This window comes from Ambystoma mexicanum, chromosome 13, assembly GCF_040938575.1.
Source record: "Ambystoma mexicanum isolate Mex_15411 chromosome 13, UKY_AmexF1_1, whole genome shotgun sequence".
NCBI lineage: Eukaryota > Metazoa > Chordata > Amphibia > Caudata > Ambystomatidae > Ambystoma > Ambystoma mexicanum.
This window is the reverse complement of record NC_090938.1, coordinates 98,509,372-98,532,493: the sequence shown is the minus strand read 5'-3', so window position 1 is coordinate 98,532,493 and position 23,122 is coordinate 98,509,372. Positions and strand designations below refer to the sequence as shown.

Sequence of the window (23,122 nt, the reverse complement as noted above, 5' to 3'; positions counted from 1 at the left end):
AGAAATATCAGTGGAGACATTCGTCAAACTGGCGAATGAAAGCAACAACTCAGGGTCCCCCGAAGACCCATTCCCACCAGACATATACAAATCAATTCTTAAACAAGTACGCCCATGGAATATCATAGGAACGTCCTCAACCATTCCATCGCAACTGGGAAAGTGCCACAAGCCTTCAAAACTGCATACATCAGGCCACTACTCAAAGATACAGTGGGAAACATAGAGGACCTCTCCATCTACAGCCCCATCTCCAACATCCCGTATACAGCCAAGCTGCTTGAAACGTACATATACAAAACGACCCAAGAGTTTATAGAAGAGCATGGCCTACTAGACCAGGCACAAGTTGGCTTCAGACCACTGAGAGGAACAGAATCAGCTCTACTCTCAATATGGGACGATCTAAAAATCAACGCAGACTCAGACAACACCACTGCCTTGATACTCCTAGACCTATCGGCATCATTTGACACAGTCAACCACGACACCCTCATAACGAGATTAGAAGCACTTGGAATAACTGACACCGCCCTACTATGGATCAAATCTTTCCTAACAAACAGAACGGAAACTGTATGAATGAAACCTTTCAAATCCAGCCCGAGAGATTCCACCTGTGGGGTACCACAAGGATCATCTTTCTCCCTGCTAGTATTCAACATCTACCTGTATCTACTTGTCAATCATCAAAAGCCCGGCCTCACCTGCTACAACTACGCTGAGAAACACAAATAATCTTCAAAATACAAGACAGCCCGGAAAGAAACTCAACGCTAGAAAACTGCCTCTGCGATGTATTCTTCTGGGTGAACTCCAATTCCCTCAAAATCAACCCAGGCAAAACTGAAATAATGATTGTCACAAAAAATGGAGGAGAAAACCAATTCATCCCTTGGCCAAGGGAACTCGGACGTACCCCAGCACCCTCAGCGATTGTAAAAAAACCTGGGGGTTCTGATGGACAATAATCTCACGCTAGAGCCACAAGTAAACGCTCTCCTCAAGAAATGCTTCTTCCTCCTGTGAGCGGCAAAGAGAATCTTACCATTCTTATCGTTCGCCAACAAAACAACCACCATCATCGCCCTCGCCATGTCCAAAGTTGACTACGCCAATAGCCTATACCTAGGCATGCCTGAACGACTCCTAAAAAAACTACAAGGCATTCAAAACGCGGCAGCCAGACTACTTCTGAAACTACCCCGAAGAGAACACACCACACCAGCACTGAAAACACTACATTGGCTACCAATTAAACAACGAATAAAATTCAAAACAATGTGCATTACGCACAGAGCAGTACACAACGAAGGCGCTCAGTTCCTAAGAGACAAACTGCGCCTACATCAACCAACAAGAACGCTCAGATCAAGCATGGACATCCGCCTGGAACCAAAGCCCTACAACAAAAGAAAACTTGGAGGATCCTCCTTCTCTCACCAAGCCACGAAAACCTGGAACGACCTACCAAAGTGCATACGTAACACAAGAAACCACCTATTATTCAGGAAATTACTCAAAACCTAGCTCTTCACGTCATAACTAGAAAGACTGGCCACAGGGGCACCGACATAACTAAAAACATCAATGAACGTAGAGTGACCGCGATACGCACCGATCAATCAATGGAAAAAGCTGAGGTAAATATCCCATGGCATACTAAAGGACCAAACGGGAGACAGTCGCAATACGACCAAAGACAGTAAACATAGCAAACTAAGACAGAAAGACTAGAACGAATCATCAAGAGGACCAGGACCTAACTATGACCTTCCCCTACAGCCCTTAGAACAAAACATAGAGAGGGAAAGAAAGCACTGCACTATGGGCCAATGCAATGGGTGAGACACAGAATGTTTCATCACTGCACATGGTCCACCAATACAAAGCAGGAAGCACAATGCCCCAACACACAAAACTACAACTAAACAACAGTCCCAAGGATGTTCACCCCACAGAAATCAAAGAACCATTCGGGACAGAAGGATACGAACGTCTGAATATACACGCTCACCAAGACGGATCCACTAGGACAACACTTCAACACGACCCCGACCGTGAACCACCCAAAGCATTAACCGACCAGGGTCACACTAGATCACCTGAGAATAGATATCACCCTCCCAGTCCCACACCTGAAGATTAGGTTCAGAGGCACCCACCAATCCAAACTATACTCAATAGGATACAGTTGGATCAGCACAAAACCACCAAACCGAGTCGGCTCACGAGGAAGCAGCAACATCCGAATCCACAGGTATACAACTATAACAGAATCAGAAGTACCTGAACCAGAATACAGACCCCACTAACCCAACCTTCAATCTTCTGCATACTTAAACCCACGCAAAACCACACAACCATCTCTCTCCCAGCAATCCACACGCACTTTACCACACCGCACAAACAACACATAAAACTTCACCCACAGCACTCGAGGCATTCATCCGATCCGATACTAGCACCAAAGCCCATCACTCGGTGTATACCGAGCTGAAGCTGCCAAAAGCACACCACTTCTCCCACTCTCCTTCTCCCCTCCTCCCGACTAACCCTACCCACCCTTCCTGTTTACAGATCCACAAGAGCGCCTGGGGACCAATTCCGTTGATGACGGTGCGCTATACAAGTACCGCTAACATAACAGTTGAGAACTATACTCCCAAGGCCAGGGGTAGGGCATGGGTAACAATAATTGTAATAAAAGAAGATTTTTTGACACTGAGGTGGTTACCGCACATGTTAGTACGGGGACGAGGAAGAGGGGCGTAAAGGTATTGAAGATTCCCGGTAAGCAATCGGCCTATTGGCTGCTCTCTGTCTTTTGTCACACACTGAGCTGTATCTCGGGTCTTATCTCCCTTTGGCATCTTTCCGCCGTCTCTTATTGGTCGCCTGCCTTTCATTTGAACTTGCCTCTTTCCTCCTGTCATAGCGTGCGAGCACAGCTGGCTCCGACGCTCTGTTGTCAAACTGCCAAGCAACGTCACCCAACCAATGAGGATGTGGCTGCCTCGCGCGTGCAGCCACGCACGTTCCCTCCCAGAGAACATTCCGCACGTCATTGTAGCCGCAGTCTAGGGGCTGGCAACGGACCGTAAGTCCCATGCCTGGGCTAATGCGCACGCGCAGTGTATTGTTTTTGCTGTTGGAGGAGTTACCGCTATCGATGAGGTAGTTCTCACTTTGAACCACAATCCCCAGCCTGCTTTGGGACTTCTGGGCATGCGCACTGTCAAACTGTGGGGCCATTTAAAATAATGTTGGAAATGGCTGCGCAGGTCGAGGTGCTGCGCGTCCGGGAGGATGGGAGAGACAAAGGGAAAAGCAGGGGGAGAAAGAAGAAGCACCGGGAGGAGGACGGGTCCTCGAGCTCTGGGGGGCAGAGTAGCAAACGGGCGAGGTTGAGCCGGGAGCCTTCTCACCACCATCGCCATCACCACCACCATCAGCGCACCAGCGACACTGCAGGGGCCCCGGATATGGGGGGCCCAGCCACCAGGGAGTTGGGGAGCCCTCAGCCTGTCTCCTCCCTCAGCCCCGGGCTCTTCACGTTCTGTCCCCTCAAGCTGTCCCCGCAGCCCAAGCACAGGAAGCAGCACCGCGGGAGCTCGAGGGACAACACCGGGGGCACCAGCAGCTCTCCTGGGAAGCCTGCCACCGCAAGAGGTGAGCTGGGGGGGGGGGGGGGTCGATGGGGTGGCAGAAGGTAGGCGCGTGCGTGCGTACATGCATGCATTGCTGTGTATGCCGATTGTGTGCCTGCTGGGGGCGTGTCCTTACATAGTCAATAACATCACTGAGGTTAGATGGCCATGCTGTGGGCCCTTGTCAAGAGTGTGCATGGGTGGGGTGGTTCTGCACGTGCACTTAACGGGCAGGAATGCATTATTTAATGTGCATGAATTTCCACTGGGAGTGTGTGAATGCACACACCTCTATATCCATTCACGTGTGTCGTGCATCTTTGCCAGGTGTGTGATCGTTCAAAAAGTGCCTGCATAAACACCCCTCCCTGGGTACTTATGGGTAGCAGTGAGTCCTTTTGGAGGGCATAGTTTCCCCTTAAAGTATGCAGATGATCGCGGGGGCCTATAAGAGCGTAGATAGCCTTATAAACCCTTGCAAAGTCTGCAAACGCATGCATGAACATTTCTCCATGAATAGGGCATGGATCTGTTTTTTTTTTTATCTTCCGTTCGTAGCCACAAGAAGAGATCGAAATACAGATTTGCCTGGCAGAAGCTAACCGCGTACTTGGGAATCCGACTGCAGCTCGAAATAAGCAGAACCTTTTGCTTTCAAATTCGATGCAAATTGTAACTGGCAGTGCCCACCTCTCAGTAGTTTCGAATCCTGCATTAATGGTGCATGCATTTTTTGCAAGCTCTGCATGTGTGGGACTGCACGTGTATCCATGCGAAATGGGGCTTTTGTTTGTGTGTGCTGCTATCCATGTGAACACATATGTCCATGGAAAATAAGAGTATGGATATTTCTTTTTGGAAACAGTTTGTATGCGTGGGTGGCCATAAAAAGGGTGTGCTCATGCCAAGTATGTGCATGTTTCTGCACACAGGAGTTTTGCACAGCTCTCCCTGTGAGAGGGTGTTTTATACTGAACTGTGTGCACGTTTTGCCCTGGAAAGGACAGCCCTTTCATGGGGTGTGCCAAGTTGGTCGTGAGAGATAGGCATGTGCATGCAGTCTTACTGGTGTTCTAGGTGCATGTTGGAGTGGAATTCAAACGTGCACGCCAGACTGCCTGCATTGGCAACTGTCACCTTCCCCAGTCTGTTCTTCCGATCTCAAAATCCCCCGAACGATTCTTAAATAAGCCACGTGTCCTGGTCGGCCTGTACTCCTGTTTTTGTCACTTCTGTTTGTGATGAATTATATTTTAGTTGGGCGATAGTCTGTATATATGCCCATGTCTGCTTCTCTTGATTAGTGTGATCTGCAATGCACTGTCGATGTGACACTAACTCGACCTTTGGAAATTATATACTTTAATGTTGTAGGCTGGAGTGCTCCTTGTGAATTATATATTTTAATGTTGTTGTAGGCTGCAGTGCTCCTGGTGAGTTATATATTTTAATGTTGTAGGCCGTAGTGCCCCTGGTTGGCTCTATTGTCGCAGTGGTGGGATTCTGCCACTTGGCTTTGGTTTTCAGTAGTGCATGTCGCAATTGTAACTCTGGTTGCCTTGGCCCGTGTAGGCTGTGGCTGGGCTACAGAGTCGCATTGTTTGCAGTCGTTCTTCTTGAGCTTTGCTTTTCTTACCCCCTTCGTATCTGGCGTCCCGTGTGGTGAGAGAAGCACTTGAGTTCTGCGTGATCCGACGCTGGCAGGGGAGAGTAGTTTCGCTAGAAGACTGTTTCGTGTGCACCCATTGAGTTGTAGCTCCGCTCACATGAACTCTTTGCATTCCCTTTTTTGTGGTTGCTCATCTCTCTTTCGAGAGGGCATCATGAGAAATTCCTCGTTTCTGCTATGGTTCATCTTTTCCGACCCCCTCCAGAGGATTGCATTTGGCAGCACCCGGGGCCCGAAGCCAGAGCTGTCCATTTCACTGCCACTGGGTGTTTGATTTGCACGTGCTGGTGTTTCGCCATCCAGGCTGCACTACAGATGATTCTCTTGGAAGATACTTGAACGCGCACAGCCTGGAATGTACCACTGACATTACAATTGAAAACAAAATGGAATATTTTTTTGTTCCTTTTCTTTTTTCTTTCAATGGGGTTTAAAACCAAGTCGGCGTCCTTGATTGGTGTTGACTACCGACAATACACCATGAATTGCCCTTCTGCTGTTTTTCTCATGACAGCCCATCTCTTTCCGGAAAGTGGGAGGTGACTATTTGCGTATCCACGCCGCTTATTGGTCGCTCCAGCCAAAGTTATCTATTACTGACTACTGCTTCTTTTGAGCTTTCTCCGGGCCACGTACACAAACCTTGACGTCTCACGTGGATTCATTTTGGCGATGTACACATTCCCAGAATTGATTGTTCAATTGCATACTTATTTCATTACCATCCTTTTGTACTGTACTAGAAAACGTATCGATGCCTGCAAAATGATTTCATATGTCGAATGGACGTTCGCTTTACTAATTTAATGTCCTCGTAATTATTTTTGTATTGCCCGAACAATGATCTCTGATACCGATAGCTACCATGAGATACTTTTATTTACTGCCTAGGCCAAGTACGGTCATACAACTATACCTGTGCGACTTTAACTGTATAAAGGCTTATGGCATGCCTTGAATATGTTTAAACGATACTGGGTCGTGACTAAGGGTCCCTGATGAGTTGTTTATTCTTTAAACATGTCCGTCAATGTAACCGTATTCATTGTTTGGGTCATTCTCTCCGAATGTATCCACACTTAATACAAAACATGTAGTGCTTGGGTGACTGTGCTTGTTCACTCGGGGCGTTAAACCAACGTTGATGTTCACCTTAGAAACGAATGGCTTCTCTAGGTATTGTGATAACATCTGTATAGCCGTTTCACATCTGCAGAGAGAAATTGAATACTTTTTAGCGGTGTTAATGGATTGCTTTGGTCCAATATACTTGATTGATAACATGGAGCGCGAAGCAACTGCTCTACGTTTCCGCCTTTTCATTTTTTTTTGTTTTGTTGTTGAAATAAATAAACCGACCGTGAGTGATTTCCGTCTGTGCAAATCAGTAACCTTAAAAACAGGTAAGACTTGGTATCTAATGGACAGACACCCCATGTGGTAGTTTTGCAGCGTGCAATGTACTTGCCCCAAAGCTGCCCCTATTGGGCAAGTCTGATATCCGGGAGCTGCTTTTAGCTCGTACTCGCGGCTCTTTATTCGGTCCCTGCCATTGCGGCTTAAGCCTAAGGGACCAAAACATTCACTGATGTTGTCCTCTCGTCTCAAGCGCCCTTTATTTGTGTCGAGGAACATGGCAGTAATGTGCAGACCTTTCAGTTGCTGCTAGCGCTTGGCATTTGATGATTAACTTTTGGTGAATAACAAAGGGTGTGCTGTGTGTCTGCCCAGAATAGGGTTGGGGGGAGCGACTTTTATGCTTGGCTATTAGAATGCAACCTGACTTTTTTTATTTTTTGGCCCTCAAAGTGTTACACCCCTACTCTCAAGAGAAAGTGGGGAAACTTGTACCCCCTGTTTTCACCTGCACAGCTCACAGGCTATTTGGAGAAGTAGTGCATGTAACCCCCCAGGAAGAAACTACTGGTGTCACTGCCTGATCCTACGAGGCTCACGCAGCCCTACAGATAAGGTGTGTATTGGGCAGTTTTACTCACTAGATAGTAGTAAGCAAATGCTCCCCAAAAATAAAAATGGGCAGTAAAAATACTACCAACAAAAAATAGCAAACGGGCACAGGAGCCTGTCACTCAGTTTTCATTCACACAGGTCCTTAGATGTTTGAAAAAGTAGCACACGTAGTGCCACAAGAAAAAACTATCATTTTTATTGCTGATCTGAAGAGGTAAATGTACATCTTTTTAAAAAGCGTGAATAACTGGGAACAAAAATATTTATAACAAAACATTGTTTGCCAGTTGCTAAAATATATTTTTACTCTTATTAAATGCTCCCATCGGCAGCAGGACTTATTTTTTTACTCGATAAAAAAATCATTTTACACCGAACTTGTAAAAAATAGGTAGTTAAATGCTCACACGTGAGAATCTTGGTTCCATGTGATATTGTCCCTGCAAAAAGGCTTTGTAGCAAAAAAGTCGCTGCAAAAGGATGTGATTTGCAGCAACATGATCACAGTGAACCTGCAGAGGACATCCCTGCAACTGTTTTAAATGTTTTCCTCCCCTGCCCCAAGGGGGACGGGACGGCCTGCCCCCACCACCCCCCTTTACAAATGTCGCCATACGTAATGTCGCCACAGCCTTTTCCCGGCGACATTATTTATGGCGACTGTTTGTGTGCGAGTTATATTGTCAGATACCAAAAACTTCTCTAGAGCACTGGGCAAACGTCTTACAATGAGAAAATAACCAGGTGCTATTTTTTGTAAATGTGGATTACAAAAAGGTTTTTATTTTCCAGTTAAAACTAAATTGTATCCGCTTTTAAAATACTCTCATTGGGAATTCTGCTTATTTTCTTAAGCCATAAAAAAAATAATTTTGCTCCCAAATTTAAAAAATAGGTAGTAAAATACCCCCACTTCAAAATCTTATGTGGAACACTGGTTCTAACCCTCTGAATTATCACTTCGCATTCTAATTGGGTAATTTGTGGGCAATACAAACCAGTATAGCTCACAAATGTGTACACCCACTACATTCCAAGTCCTTTGGCAGCGCAGAGGACACCCATAACCAATTCCCTGCTGTGCCGGATTTATGTGCTACTCTGCTATAGATGTAAAACTACTTTACTTTAAACTATCGAGTGATGCGGGTCATAGCTTTTATAGACTCAACCCTCCGGCCTGTAACCAGAGGCGGAGCCAGGATTGTCTTAAGAAGTGGGGCCTGAAGCTAATGTAGCTGGGCCCACAGCAGTGATCTGAACACCTGTAAATTCCAGCACAGCGCTGCTCTGTGTGCCTTTACAGATTTTGGGTGGGCCTTGCCCGCTCGGGGGCCCTACCTTGTCTACGCCTCTACCTGTAACTTTCTTAAATGCCCTTGCTGTGCTTTTTCGTTTAGCTCTGAATTCACGGCCCAAGCCACCTGCTACAGCCCTCGGACCAGGTCTATAAATCTGATGGAAGTCCTTATTTACCTCGTCACAGTCGATCGGAATGCAGTCAATAAGTACAGGTATTGACTGCATTCCAGACATTCTGACTTCAAAAGCAGCCAAGGAAACGGCGAGCATTTCTCTGCATTCAAGAAACCACAGTGCAACTGCCTTAAAAATGTATTTCAACAAAACACTCCCTCTCGTAACAATTTTGTATTTATTAATATTTGTTTTTAGTTTATTTTTTTAATAATGTATATCCCTACCTTTAATGTCCCAGGCAGAAACCAATTTTAACTGGCCAAAGTGAAATCTAAATAAAGACACTTTTAACGTTGCACAACATGCAAGTTCCTTCTAAATCTGTTCCAGGTCCACACAAATATGCATGCCTTTTTTTTGAAGAAAAGCTAGCTATTTAAATATTACAAATTGATATCTCGTTTAATTTACTCAAATGTTTTATACTCTGTAATAAATTAGCATGTTTTTCTTCGCCACACCAACGGCAAAAACGTTAATTGCTGTTTACCACTGTGCTGATAGCCTTTATGTGCGGAGGGGTCATTATTGCTTGGGATACTGACCCCTCTCCCAATTATGGCCCCTTGATTCGCCATCGGCCATCATTTGGGGACTGCATCATTTGCCTTGAAGAATATATAGAAGCTCGGGAGCCGTTTGTTGCATGCTCGCAATAAAACAAAGTTGTATACACTCCTGAATGCCTGTCTGTACTTTGCTGCCCTTCCGTCCGCATTAAAGAAAGCGTGTGCATGGCGAGGTGCAGATCATAGCCGTCAGACGCCCCCCCCCCCCCGCCCCTTCCATGGACTATGCGCTGGCTTTCAAGGGCGGCCTAAAGGAAAGAGCTATTGATGATTGGATCAATTAGTAACTGGATTCCGAGTCTTGCATCCTTAATTTCAATATGTTTTTGGTGTTTGTTTTTTGTTTGATTTATTTTGGGTGTTGTCTTCGGTCTTCAACCAATTTTTAAATCTTAAAGCTGCAGCAGTATAACCACCCTCAACCCCCCGGGGGAGGGGCTGGGGGGTTGGCAGACTACATGCAAGTCTAACTTGATGAGTTGGGTTTTAAGACGCTTCTATTTGTAGCAAGTATGGATGTCATTATTATAAGCGAGTGACCGCGTTAATCTCCTGCAATGTCTGATTGTCTTCAGAAAAACAAGGTAAAATGAACACGCTACAAAATCGAGCCTCGTTCGGATCAAAGCCGATTCTCTGTCGAGGCTGCTCCGTTCCCCTGACAACTGGTCCATACTGGCAAAAGCAAGGGGGAGGGGCGCGGGGAGGGCGTTCCATGCATGACTGTAGTGCCAGTACAGCTGAGGCAGTGCATTTCTGGAAATTGATATTCCCTGCGCTCTGAAATCTAACGCTGCATTGTCCTGCATGCATTAGTGGTGTGCAGCAGGGGACCCTTGACCACAATCTCTTCGATTGGCGTGCACGGTTTTTAATCTCGTTTCCCTGAAGATCCAGGAGGCTTTTTGGCATTCCTCAAACCATAATGTCCTATCTCAGATGCTGAAAGACTGATGACGGGCGCGTAGTACAACGCGGCCTTCCCTATTCGGTGATCATCCTACCTCCCAACACTTCTGCGCAGTAGCAGAAGCTGCTCACAATTGCAGTAAATGTATGTGTCTAACCGAGTCCAACCAACAATGATTGGCCTAAAAATCTAGTGTCTGCATGGCAGCTGGGCCTGGCACCTCGCTTTACCAAGAGCCATGCCACCCGCAGTACACGGCCTCGGTAAACATTACCGTGTAGAGCAGCACAGCATGGTCTAAACGTCTTCAGGGTGTTAAGCCAGCCCAACTGAGCACCGGAATTTGATTTGCAACTTGTACAAGCATGACATGGAAACCCTTCCCCCAGTTGTCGGGCATTGTCAGTGAGTACACAGGTCATTTGTGGCGTCACCTGGTGGCCAGCAGTTGTGGCCCGAGTCTTTGGCCTAAGGCACCAGCACACCTCTCGTTGCTTCCGGGGGCATGACCCGGTGTGCTCGGGTTTGGCTGCACAGGTCAGAGAATTTGTATTGGTATGTTGGCATAGCTGCTCTAAAATAATGTTCTCCCACATAACCGTTGTCCCACCACGGTTTACTGTTTATGCCATTTCCTAGTAGCTCCAGCAGCGGAATCAGCCGCACGTGTTCTGGGTCCACGTTTCGAATAATGGGCATGTTGTAAATGTATTAAAGTTGCATTTTACTCCCAGCAGAAGCGACTGATCTCCACCTGGCTCGGTGCCTTCCTGGGTGGCATGTCGAGTGTTCCAGTCGTTCTCCATGAAGCCTGGGTGCAGAGTCGCAGCATTGTGTGGGCTTGGCCTGCCTCTGCGGCCCGGGCGGGCTGCTAGCGGCGGTGGCCGGCCCTTGGCCACCTTGGGCGTCTACTGACCCGCCGCCTGCCTGCCCTTCCCGGCGCTCTTGCTGCTGCTGCTGCCTTTTCCTCTTCTTTTGTCTGTGCCTGTGTTGCTGTTGCCTTGGTTTCCGCTCTCCTCTCTGCTTGCTGTTGCATCCCTGAGGCCAGGCTCGGGGTAGTGCTGCCATGTTCCCGTGTTTACAGCAGTGGAGCGGCCGCAGACCCGCCCCCACTCCTCCCTAAACCTGGCCAGCTGACCGCGAGCTTTCATTTCCTGCTGCCCGGGGCCCATCTTTCTACTTGTTTGTTTTTTGCTCCTGTTGGTGGGTGGGAGATCGCCTTACACTTGTTCCACTAGTGCCACGGTTGCTTCTGTCCCGACAGTGCGCATTTCTTTCTGCCTTTTTGAATCTAATCTCAAGGATATTAAGTTCCCTTAAATACATTCTTGATTCCGTCATGTTTAAAGCACGGAATTCTAAATGGCGCGGACGAGCGGTTACATTTTTAAAACATGTTTTTAAGACATTTTATTTTATATAATATGACCACTAACTGACCGTTGGATTGGAGGCGTGCTGTTTTTAATCTTAGAATCTGCAGTATGTTTGTGTGTTTTTTATTATATTTTTTTTCTCGCCACTCCCGTCTTTAATGTAACTTCGGTCCAGCATTCTAAGGCCTTCGGACAGCGAAATATATATTTTGAACGTATGGAAATGAGAAGCGCTTGCCAGTTCTTTTCCGACTGGCTACGTTATCACATCCCGCAGCATAATTGTTTTACTTTGCAATAGCTTTACGTGTTTTTCCTTCCACACCTCACACGTTCAGGGATGTGCCTATTGGACCGTACAGGTGATTATTGCCTGCTGTGCCCGTTTTCCCACATTCCAGTGGTGGGAGTAGGGGGGCGTGTGCTGGTCTGATAACAGTAAGGAATGGCATTGCCTGTTTCCATGGTTTCTTTCCCGCCTCTTACTCCTGATGTCACACACCTGGTTTTCCAGGTGTTTCTCTGTTAGTGCTCCTTTTCCAATGTGATTTGCTGAAAGCGTTGTGGCCTTTAGATGGGTAATGGGGCTTTGTATAGACGAAGCTTGGGGATTTAATAGATGTCCCACGTGTTAGTGTCACAAGTGCATGCCGTTTCCACATGCCACGGGGCTCTGTGACGCTGCAGTCAGAGCAGTAGTCCAACTCCAGGGTCCCAGTGCATAAAACCTGACTGGTTTTCCGGATTGCCCGTCTCAGTATTCGTGAGATAAATTTGCATACAATGATTCTAAATGTACACAAGTTTATCTTGTGCATATTAATCGTGGGTATAGTTTCAGAGGTGTGCACACACTTTCTGCCAGCTGTGTTTCCTTAGCTGCTGCCATCTTGTCCCTGGTGCCATTGAAAGAATAAGGGGGCTCTTCTGGCGCTACCTATGCTCTCTACAGGGTGAGCACTTTTTTTAATTAGCATTTTAGGGGGTAGCTGGGATCTTTCACACCCAGCACTATCGATTCCTTTGCGCAGCCCCAAAACATTTTTGCCTTTCACAGGCCACAATTTCCTCACTGATGGGGCTAACTGGTCATGTCGCTGGGCAGTAACCCTGACTTCTTTCGGGGTGGCTGGTTTGGTCGACCTCCAGGCCGTTATTTGTCTGTACATTCTTGCATGAACTGCCTTGAATATCTCTTTTAAGACTCAAACCAAACGAAACATTTCCACCCCCCTACTATGCTTCATCACCAGTTCATTATTGTAAGTGAATCCCTTATAACGTACAGCATCGTTTTTGTGTTTTATATTCTCCAGGTGTCTATTTAAAACTATTTAGGCTCTGCCCTTTATTTCAGAAGTGCTATCGAGCTCCCCAGAAGACATTTCGCTCTAGTATTTTTTTCCTTTTTCCAGTGACCAGTTTTAAGCTTCTTGGCAGTTTAGTCCCACAATAATACAGCCACAAAGCTCGCAAAATATTCAGACAAATCACGAAATTGCCACACACCATAGATAATTGTGAACATATTTGGACGACGTCTTGTAGCAAGGCTGTTTGAGCGTAAATAAAGCTAATACAGATTGGCATCCCTCTTTGACAAGCAATTGTGTGATCTTGGGCAATTGCTTAAATCCCTTTTCCAGCAAGGTTTTGTGTTTTTATTGTACCACGTTCAAAACCACTTTACACCATGTACTTAACGGGAGCTGAACCCTCTCCATGTTTTGATAGCTGATATGTCTGCCGTTCTTGGGGTGTCGCTGTCTTGGAGCACGAGTGGTATGCAGAAAGTGCCAAGTCACCCCAGCAAAGCCAAATGATGCTGCCTGTCATTAGCTTACTTGATGAAGCATGTTTTTTTTCTTCTGTTTGCATGTGTTCGGTGGAAACGAGGGGGTGTCTAGGTTCCCTGCTTGGGGCCTATTCTGCACCCCCCAACCACCTAACCAATGCTTTGGATGCATTTCCAATAGTCTGCATAAAGCAGTAGGGACAATATTTGTGTGGACTTAACTAGTATCTTTTCTTTTGTACCAAGTGCTTTTTTTGTGCAGTACAAATGACTTGCAAAAAATAAATAAAATCTAACAAAATAATCTAATAGTGGCTGGTTCTGCCAGGTTAGTTCTTAGAACTCTGGGTAAGATTGGCATGATAGACTTGTATTAATGACTGTGCGAAAGGCTCAGTAGTGTATCTATCTGCCTTGCTGACCCTAGCAGCAGCACAGCAACACACTAGTTGAGGTTGAAATGATACTTTGAATTGCAAATTGAGTAGCAATGAGAATTCAGTATTTTTTTTGTTGGAGTCGAGGTGGCAAAAACCTGGCTGACCCTGGTTGCCCCAGAGGGACCAAGAAACGGCCTCAGTTATTTTACCTCTAGCAGATGCTGAGCCACTCCTTCCTTGTATTTTTTCGGTAAATTGAATTTTATTGGTTTTGAGCACAGGCGAGCATTGAGTAAAGAACATTACAACAAGAGGGAAGCACCCACTGCCGGCAACCCAAATAACTTAATCCACCCCCCCCCCCTTCCTGACGGCAGACTTTTTTACTTGACGACTTCCTAAGGATGGACAAGCACCTTGGTTATTTTTATAGGCAGGGGACACCCCCATAGAAATAGGGACGGTTAAGGCTTTTTTCTTCTTTTCGTGACAGAAAGGTTTTTTTTATTTTTTATTTCAGTTATATTGATTTTTATACACAGAACAAATCTCTCCAGGAACAGAGAGAGATAAACATATGCGTATACATGCAATTCTACATTACAGCACGATTTCAGATGATTCAATAAACAATGTGATATATCAACTTGGCATCTCATTCCTTTGTTACCAACAACTTACAGTATACAGTAGAGATTCCTGCTGTTTTCCTCGTTTCCCCTCCCTCCCTCTTCCCCCTCAGGGCTGGGTTGGCGTTGCTTAGAAGTGGAGTGGTCATGTGCATTTTTCGGTTCCTTGTGTGCCTGTGGTTTCTTTTCCCAATATGATCAGGGTCTCCTTTGTTTGGGGGTACCTTCATGTTTTTAACTGCTTCAACTAAGTTCTGTTGGGTATTTTTCCACCTAACTTAACAATAACGTAGCAGTGTATACTCATTTATACAAGTCTATCATGCCATGCTTACCAGAGTTCTAAGCTCTAACCTTGCAGAACCATCCTCTATTAGCAACAGGATTCTTTTTTTAGATTTTATTTTTTGCAAGTCATTTCCTTTTGCATTCCATTACTAAAGGAACATTGCCTCACAGTTGAGAGGAAAAGGCCAAATGGTTATCTTTGCTAAGCTTGGGCTCTGCATGCTAGATTGTCCTTTTTAAAGGGGGCTAGTAGGACGTGAAGGTCAAGGCACAGGGTCCATGGATCGATGCGCCTGCATCTCCTTTGGTGTCCTAGAGGTTGGGAGGGAGCGACAGAATGTAATGTGCAAAGTTAAAATAGCATGAACTTTTAAAATTATGATGCAGGGTTAGACATTGAGAGGAGCTGGGAGCTATTTAGCTCATGCGTGTTGCTTACATGAGCCTGCTTAACTTGATACCAACAGCTACTTTTGGCTCCTGTGACCAATGGACAGAATTCGTTCCTTCTCTGCCCCCCTCGCCACCCCACACACCCCTATGAGGCTAGGGAGGTGAGCCCTCTCTCTGCAAAGCCCTCCGTAGGGGTAGAAGCAAGTGGGACCTCCCGAGGAGAGACCCCTCCTACCCCCCCCCCCTCACCCCTCCCCTTAGGGGCCAAGGACTCACGTTCTCAGGAGGAACTCCCAGCTGGACGTACTATGGTCTACATGGGATGTTTTAACACACAAGAAAATATTACCTGTCAAGACTACGACGAAGAAACTCTCATCCAGATGGCCACTTTACTAAGAGGAGTTTGTTAAGGAGTGTGCCTCCAAACCGGGAGGAGAGCGAGAAGCTGGGGAAGAGAGGGAGACTATTAGACAGAGGCTGTGGGAAGGCACCAAGCTGTGCAACAGTGGGCGAAAGCCAAAATCAAGAAACACAAGTTTAACTCCTTTACGGCTGTTACATGGGATGCCAAATCTGCGGCAGTCCTGAGACCTGATACGCTGTTCGGGCAGATACCCAAGCAGAGGTGGGGGTGAGACCACAGAGATGAATCTGTGGTGGACTGTCGGTCCGAAGAACATTGCCGAGACACCAACAACAGAGGACCGGAAGGTGTCCGTGAGTGCAGACGAGCACAGGGACACCAAGAGACAGAGAGAGAAACCGAGGATGCGAACGCGGGGAGAAGACTGCGTCCACGATAGGGAGAGAGAAAGAAACCCTGAGACCGAATCCCTCCATCGTTCTCCTTGAAGAATGAAGGTAAGCGGGAGAATGGGAGGTGCAGGGGGAGATTCAAGGCTATCAATATATTGCACAGTTAACTTGTCAGAGTATTTGTATTTTATTTGTATAGCGCACCAGGCCCAGGGGCAACCGGGCACATCACTTAGTTACAACATAAGAAAAACAGACAGAACCATAATTACAAAGTTTACAAGTATAATACAGAATTTACAGGTATAATAATAGCAATGAGAGGACAAGCAGATTATATATCCATGTACAAATTAAGCAGAGAACCCAGAGCTAAATGTCCTGGGCGGCCAGCAAGGTTTTCGTAAGGGGTTTGAATCTCGGGAATGAGGGTTCTGCTCTAAGCTCATTAGGAAGCGTGTTCCAGAGTTTAGCTGCCAAGATAGGGAAGCTAATTCCACCTGATCTTTGGAGATTGAAACGTGGAACCTCAAGGCAGTTTAAATGAGCCATTCTGCGGGGTCTAATGGAGTTGTGGAGGACAAATCGGTTGGCCAGGTAGCAGGGAGCTTGGTTATGAAGGCATTTGTGGGTAAGAGCCAGGGTTTTCAGGGAGATACGGTGTGGGACTTAGAGCCAGCGAATATTGTGCCTGGTGTCGGATATGTGTTGGCACCTTGGAATGTTGAGGGCAGCTCTAATCGCATTGTTTTGGACAATTTGTAACTTGCTTAGGTTGCAGCAATTGGTGTCTATGTACAGTGCATTGCAGTAATCAATCTTGGATAATACAAGAGTTCTAGCCAGGGTGACACAATTGGTTGCGGAGAGGAAAGGGCGACAGGCTGTAATAAGCTTGCAGGTATATGCCGCTGCGGAAGAGACTGAGTTAGTTTGTCTGGTCAGGGATAGGGTCGAGTCAATGTAGATCCCTAGGCTTTTTGTGTCCTTGGCGGTTGGGATAATATTCCCATTGATGATGAAAGACTGGAGCACAGGGTCGAGTTTGGTAAGTTTTTGTGGCAAACCAAGAATAAGGAGCTCTTTTCATCATGAAGACAGTCCGTGTTGAGCCATCCATACCTGGATGACCTGGTAGATGACATTGATAGCGAGGGAGTCAGCCCTGTAGTCACCTGAGATAGGGATTAGTATCTGGGTGTCGTCGGCATAGTTGGTGTAAGTGACGCCCAGATAGTCCAAGATATTGAAGAGAGGTTTGGTGAACACGTTATACAACGTGGATGAAACCCAAGATCCTTGTGGCACGCCACAGGAGACGGGTGCAGGTGGGGCGGCTGCTAGTGGAGGGAATACGTGCATAGATCTATTGTCTAAAAAGGAGCTAATCCAGGTTGTAGCTTTATCAGAGAAGTGTGCAGCTGATTTAAGGTGGTGGCAGAGGATTTCATGATTGACAAGATCAAAGGCCGCCGAGGGGTCCAAGAGGAGTAAGAGAGCAAGTTTGCCTTTGTCTTTTAGATCTTCAATCTGTGTTTTTAAATCTGAGGGCAGTTTCAGTGCCATAACGTGGCCGGAACCCAGATTGCCTAAGTCCCAAGAGTTTTTAGATTCAAGGTAATCTTGAATTTGTAGATATGCTGCACGGTCGAGGATTTTTAGTAAAAACGGGACCGTGGTGATTGGCCTCTAGTTTGTGGGTATACTAGCGTCCAGGGTAGGTTTTTTTTCAATAGGGGGATGACCCACGCGTCCTTTAGATTGTCAGGTACGATCCCAGAGCTAAAAGAAGAGTTGATGAGGGTAGTAATGAATGGCGCTAGGTCATGAGCTGCTTCCTTGATTATAGGATGGGCAGAGGTCGCCTTGGCAATTGGTCGTTTTAAAGCTGGTGGTGATCTTTTCCACTTCGGAAATGGAGAGTGGAGAGAAGCTAAAAGGAGTCAGAAAGTATGGGATGGGGTGGTTTAGGGTGGGGATAGGGTTGGGTTGCGGGTTGGATTGTAGGCTTGATTGTTTGTTATAGATTTTAATTTGGAGGGTGGCAATCTTGCCGAGGAGAGCCTGTTGGATTTTGGTACACCAAGTGCTATCTTTGATGCAAGTGTCTGGTGCAGTGACAGGGGTTTCAAGTTCTTTTTTAGGATTCTAAACAATTCTTTGGTGTTGGTTTTGGCTTGTTCGATACGTTTATTGTAAGTGTCTTTTTTAGCCTGGAATATGGTTTCCTTGTAGTTGAGGATGGCCAGGAGGAGGCACGATTTGTTGGCTGCGGACTGGCTGCTTTTCCAATGTGATTCCGCAATTCGTTTTTCTTTGCGCAGGGTTCTGAGCTGGGGTGTGAACCAAGAGTTCAGGTGGGCTCGAGGTTTGGGTTTTCTCAGTTTGGATGGGGCGATGATATCTAAGGCTTTTTGCATAGCGAGGTTAAAGGTATCAACCATAACCGTGGGGTCGGAGCATGAGCAAACCTGGTCATTGAGAGCCGGGAGGAGAAGGGGGAGGAATCTGTCGCAAGTGATGTCACGTTTATTGCGGGTGGCAGTACCCGGTGCAATGGTAGGAGAGAGGCTGGCAGGTATGGACTGAATGTTACACGTAATAAAGTTGTGGTCGGTCCATGCATACTGTTGGTTAGAGATGATATGGATAGGGCAATTGTGGGAGGCGAGCCAGTCGAGGGTTCTGCCCTTAACGTGGGTAGGTTAGTTGATAAGCTGCATGAATCCTGCATTCATAAGATGCATGAATCCTGCATTCATAAGCATATTATCAATAGTCATGGCAGCAGTGTGATTGGGATCAGTGAGGCCCAGGTTAAAGTCCCCTAATATCGAGGCTTGGTTTTGGTGTTATGAGTGATGATGTTGGAGAGGTCCTCAGGGAAGGTGGATAGCGGCCCAGGTGGCCGGTAAAGTAGATGGAAGGTGATAGTGATTAGCAGTGACGGCTAGTTTGGCTGTCAGTGCTTCCATAGAGGAAAAGTGATGCACAGAGGAGAGGTGGAAGTGGAAATGCCACCACCTTTGGACTGGTTAGAGTTACGATCGTGTCTGATAATGTTGTAACCTGGAGGGATGGCAAGGGAGAGTAGTGGGCCAGAGGCTGCGTGAAGCCAAGTTTCGGTGATAGCCATAAAGTCGAGGTCGAGGGTAAGAATAAGGTCAGCCACTTCTCGAGTGTGAGCCGTGTGTGATCTGACATTGATTAATGCACCCTTAATATTTCCAGGGTTGGGGAGGTTGGGGTGAGGTGATGATGGGTTTTTCAAGTGTGTGGATGCGGTGGGGGGTCGGAGGCTGTTTGTTAAGATGCACAGAGTGATGGGAGGCGTGCGTGAGTCGCGAGCCAAGTCTGGCATTTCTCGGGGTGATAGAACATGGTATGTTTGGTGAAGGTCTGGAAGCAAAGTGTTGGAGCCATAAGGCTGGGTTGTTGAGGTACGGGTTGGTGTGGTGATCAGTGGACGGCATAGTCCTGGTGTTGTGAAGATTGGGGTAGTGGAGGGAGGCAGTGGTGTTCCATGTGAGGTATAGTGTGGGCAGTATTCTTGCAAATAGAGTAGTGAGGGTTGAGGGCATGTTGGCCTAATACAGTCTAAAAGCAGATGCCTACCAGATCTACAAAAAGGGTGGTTGAGGTAGAGGTGCTGTTGTAGGCAATTTCACGCAATGTTAAACAATAACAATGACCACTGTAGATGCAGTGGCGTGCACAGAAAGTAAGGCAGCAGTAATCGCGGTAGCAGTGTATTCGGGTACAGATACTTAGATACCTAGATTCGATTTTAGCAGAGGGAGCCAAAAAGGCAGTTGATTAAAATGCAGAAAGGCACAAGTTGAAATGCATTAATAACGAACACATAAATGTGATTGAGTATATGAAACTGTAAGCTTTGAAGGCAACTAGATATAAAGAATGTAAATCAAGAGAAAAGCATTATAATGCACAGTTAATGCCTCACAGTAAAGATATAAAACAGAGTTAACTAGGAAAACAAACGAGGGCAGAAGATTGTTAATAAGCTGGATGTAGGTTGAACCAATGGGACAAAATATCCTGCTGAAGGGGGCGAGGGCGGAACAAAGCCATCCTGCACAAGAACACTATGGTATAAAGAGACAGAAAGACAGGGCTATGAGCCTACAGATCTATAAGTAACACCCAAACCCCAGTGATCCAAGAAAAGTTGAATTGTTCGAACTGCAAAGTGAAAGCCTAGGAAAACCATATTCCCTCAGGAGAAGGGCACAACCAGGAATATGATTTAAACCGGCTAAGATAGTCAAAAGTGTCTCAAAGAAAAAGAAAGAATCTGCAACAGACAGACACTATCTGCAGATTATATGTTAAAGACTGGTACTAGCAGTACCCCAGGCGAAGGGAGTTCTTCTCCTGATCTTAGTTATTTCTCTTACTGGTAGGGTTAGATAGGGTAGTTTTGGGCAGCGTGCTTATTTCTTTGGACATTCACGAATGAGAAAAAGCACTGTAGTAAGATAGGTTAGGGACCAGTCATAAGAAAAGTTAGGCATTGTACCGTTACTTTAATAAATAAGAGTATATTATGCCCTCTGAGAATCTGTGCCCTTCAGACTCACCAGGCCAACAGATGCTGAACAAACATACTCTCCAGCATGGGGGTCTGGCATGGATTCACATGCACATGAATATTGCCCGTCGTCAGGCTGGGAACCCTTGGTAAAAGAAAAAACAGTTTAACTTTCACTTACAAACTGTATTTCTCCTTTAAACCAATCCCGGTCCTCTGGATCATTCTGCCCCAACTAATGACAGTCCTCTCCCTATGCCCCTCCTCTGTCAGCCATCTTCAGATTTTTACCGCTAGCTTCTGTGTTGGGAGTCCTCGAGTTTGTTCTGCAGGCTACTTCTGTTTTTTTTTCGTGTTTTAGACAGAAAAAGGTTCTATTTTTGTTCCTATTTTATTATTATTATTATTTTTTTTTACAAAGGAGCCAGTGTTCCCACTTCATCTACCGACAGCGGGAATCCGATGTCGGTGAATTTCAGCAACCCTCAAGGGCGAAGATCGTCGAAGATGCTAGAAGGTCATTGGGCCTACTTTGCACCCTCCGACCATGACGGAAGAGAAGGAGGAAAGGTCCCTCTTCAAGCCCTGCACAATATGCGGCCTACGGAATGTGTTTGTAGAAGACCAGCACCTGTAATACCTTTACTGCCTGCATCCAGACCATAAGGAGGAGGAGTGTGAAATATGCCTCGGGTTCTCCAAGAAGATGACGAGGGACAGGCACAGTAGACTGGAGGCGTGGCTTAACGCCAGGGCCTTGGCCCCATGCTCCAAGCAGGATCATGCCTCGCCCAGGACTGGCCGCTCCGAGGAGCGGTCTTCTAAGTCCCTTGAGGGCGTCTCATCCGTGGGGGGCTAAGACAAAGCTAAGAACCGCAAGTCTGAGTCCACTAAGTTTGCCGCAGAAGCGGGTCCCAAGGTGGAAAGGGCACGATCAACATCACCCTCTACCTTCATTGCCAGCCGGCAATCGAGCTCCTCCTCAAAGAAAATCTACCCCAGCTAAACTGTGGAAGAAGTCTGAGAAGCAACGGGCTTAGGAAAATAAGGCCGAACAGCCCAAATGGCACACGATAAGACTTTATCGACAATGGAGTTGGCAGTGGTTGCTATCACAACGGCTAAGGGTGCCGACTCTGTGAAGGTAGCTGACTCAGCACAGAAGGTATCCCTGCCCTCAAGGCGTGACAGTCACAGTGACTTCGGCAAAGTCTGCTGGCACACCAGAAAGGGGGGAAACCGGCTCCGGCCCCGGTTCAAGCCACGCAAGAGTATGGGGGGGACAGGGAGGTGTTTGGGGGCAAGAGGGGACGGTAGGCCCTGAAACAGCCCTCCCAGGCCGTGGCCCAAGCCATGGACATTTTGTCCAGACTATGACCAGGAGTCCTTGCTCAAGGTCAAGGACCCCGAAGGTGCAGGGCCTAGTTTCCTGATCTCGCCAGCTAAGCCGAGGCACATGTCGTCTCTGGACATTCTGTTGACCCTGCATACCTTGGTGTCTGAGATCCAGAAGAGGATGACCCTGCACCCGGTGCCAGTGCAGGATGATACTCATCGCTCCGGTATGGCCCAGGCAGATTTGGTAACCAGTCTTTCTCAGCCTGTGGGCCTCACTGCCGGTCAAGCTACCCTGGTTCTGAATCTTCTCACCAGAGGCAGTGCAATCCTACATCATGACCCAGGATCGCCGAAACTGAGAGCTTTGCTCCTGAAGCCCTAGAGTTTGAAGGATGAGTTGTCTCACCAAAGCCAGGGCGTTGTCAATTTTGAAGTGCTGTGGCCACAAGTGGAAGCGTTTTGCTACGTGGTGCCGGTCACAAAAGATTACCCCTCTGAGGGTCATGGCCCCACAGATCCTGCTGTACTTGCTATCCTTTTTAAAATATATATATATATATTTTATTGATTTTATTCAACCAAACAACACCACAACCAAACTCGCAGTGCATATATCAACAGTTCAATTATACATTTCTTAATTTTGACCACTGCTCCTCCCATCCCACCCCCCCCCCTTTATGAGCTTATTTATTCCACACAGTCTGCATCTGTCGCCCGTGGTGGGGTCACACTTTCCGTGGAGTCCGTCAGGTCTTGCATTGTTCCAAACAATTCCGCTATTCATGATTTCCATGCCAACAGGGTTCCCGCTTCCTCCTCTCCCCCTACCGTGCTTGCCTCTTGCCATACCATGGTTTTCGCCTCTGCCCATTTCTGCAACACTTTCCACCACACCTCCAGCCGTTGCCTGTGGCATGTCTTCATCCCATGGCAATTCTTCTTTTTGCGAGCACATATGCTAGGTCTTTTAGCTTACCAACATGCTTGTTTCTGCGAACTGGGGAACCCCCCCCCCCCCCAGAAAGCAGGCCCCTGCTGTATTTATGATGATATGGACCCCTTTTTCTGCTAGTTTCTGTGCCACCTCACCCCAGAAACTCAATTACTGGGCATGATCAAAACATGTGTACCATGTCAACCTTTTCTTCGTCACATTTGGGACATGCTTGTCGTCCAGCGTTTCCAAACTTGGATATCCTCGGGGGTGTCATATACGCCCTGTGCGTAATATTTCAGTCTCACGTTTCTTGACACCTTCTTGTGGTATCCCAGGGCACGCTCCCACATCCCATCCTCTATTGGGGCTCCTACTTCCTCTTACCAGTCTAGTCTCAATTGCGATAAATCCTTCCCAACCTTAG

The 23,122-nt window shown here is 46.8% G+C and overlaps 1 protein-coding gene across 1 annotated transcript in view; it reads left to right on the top strand.

The window, feature by feature from the left end:
* Positions 1-3,191: 3,191 nt before the first annotated feature.
* The window catches only part of RSBN1 (round spermatid basic protein 1), a 136,993-nt gene continuing 117,062 nt past the window's right edge, over positions 3,192-23,122 (top strand). The window contains exon 1 of the mRNA XM_069633364.1: positions 3,192-3,672. Within this exon, the coding sequence (XP_069489465.1) occupies positions 3,264-3,672 (409 nt within the window). The 5' untranslated portion in view covers positions 3,192-3,263. The remainder of the gene's footprint in view (positions 3,673-23,122) is intronic.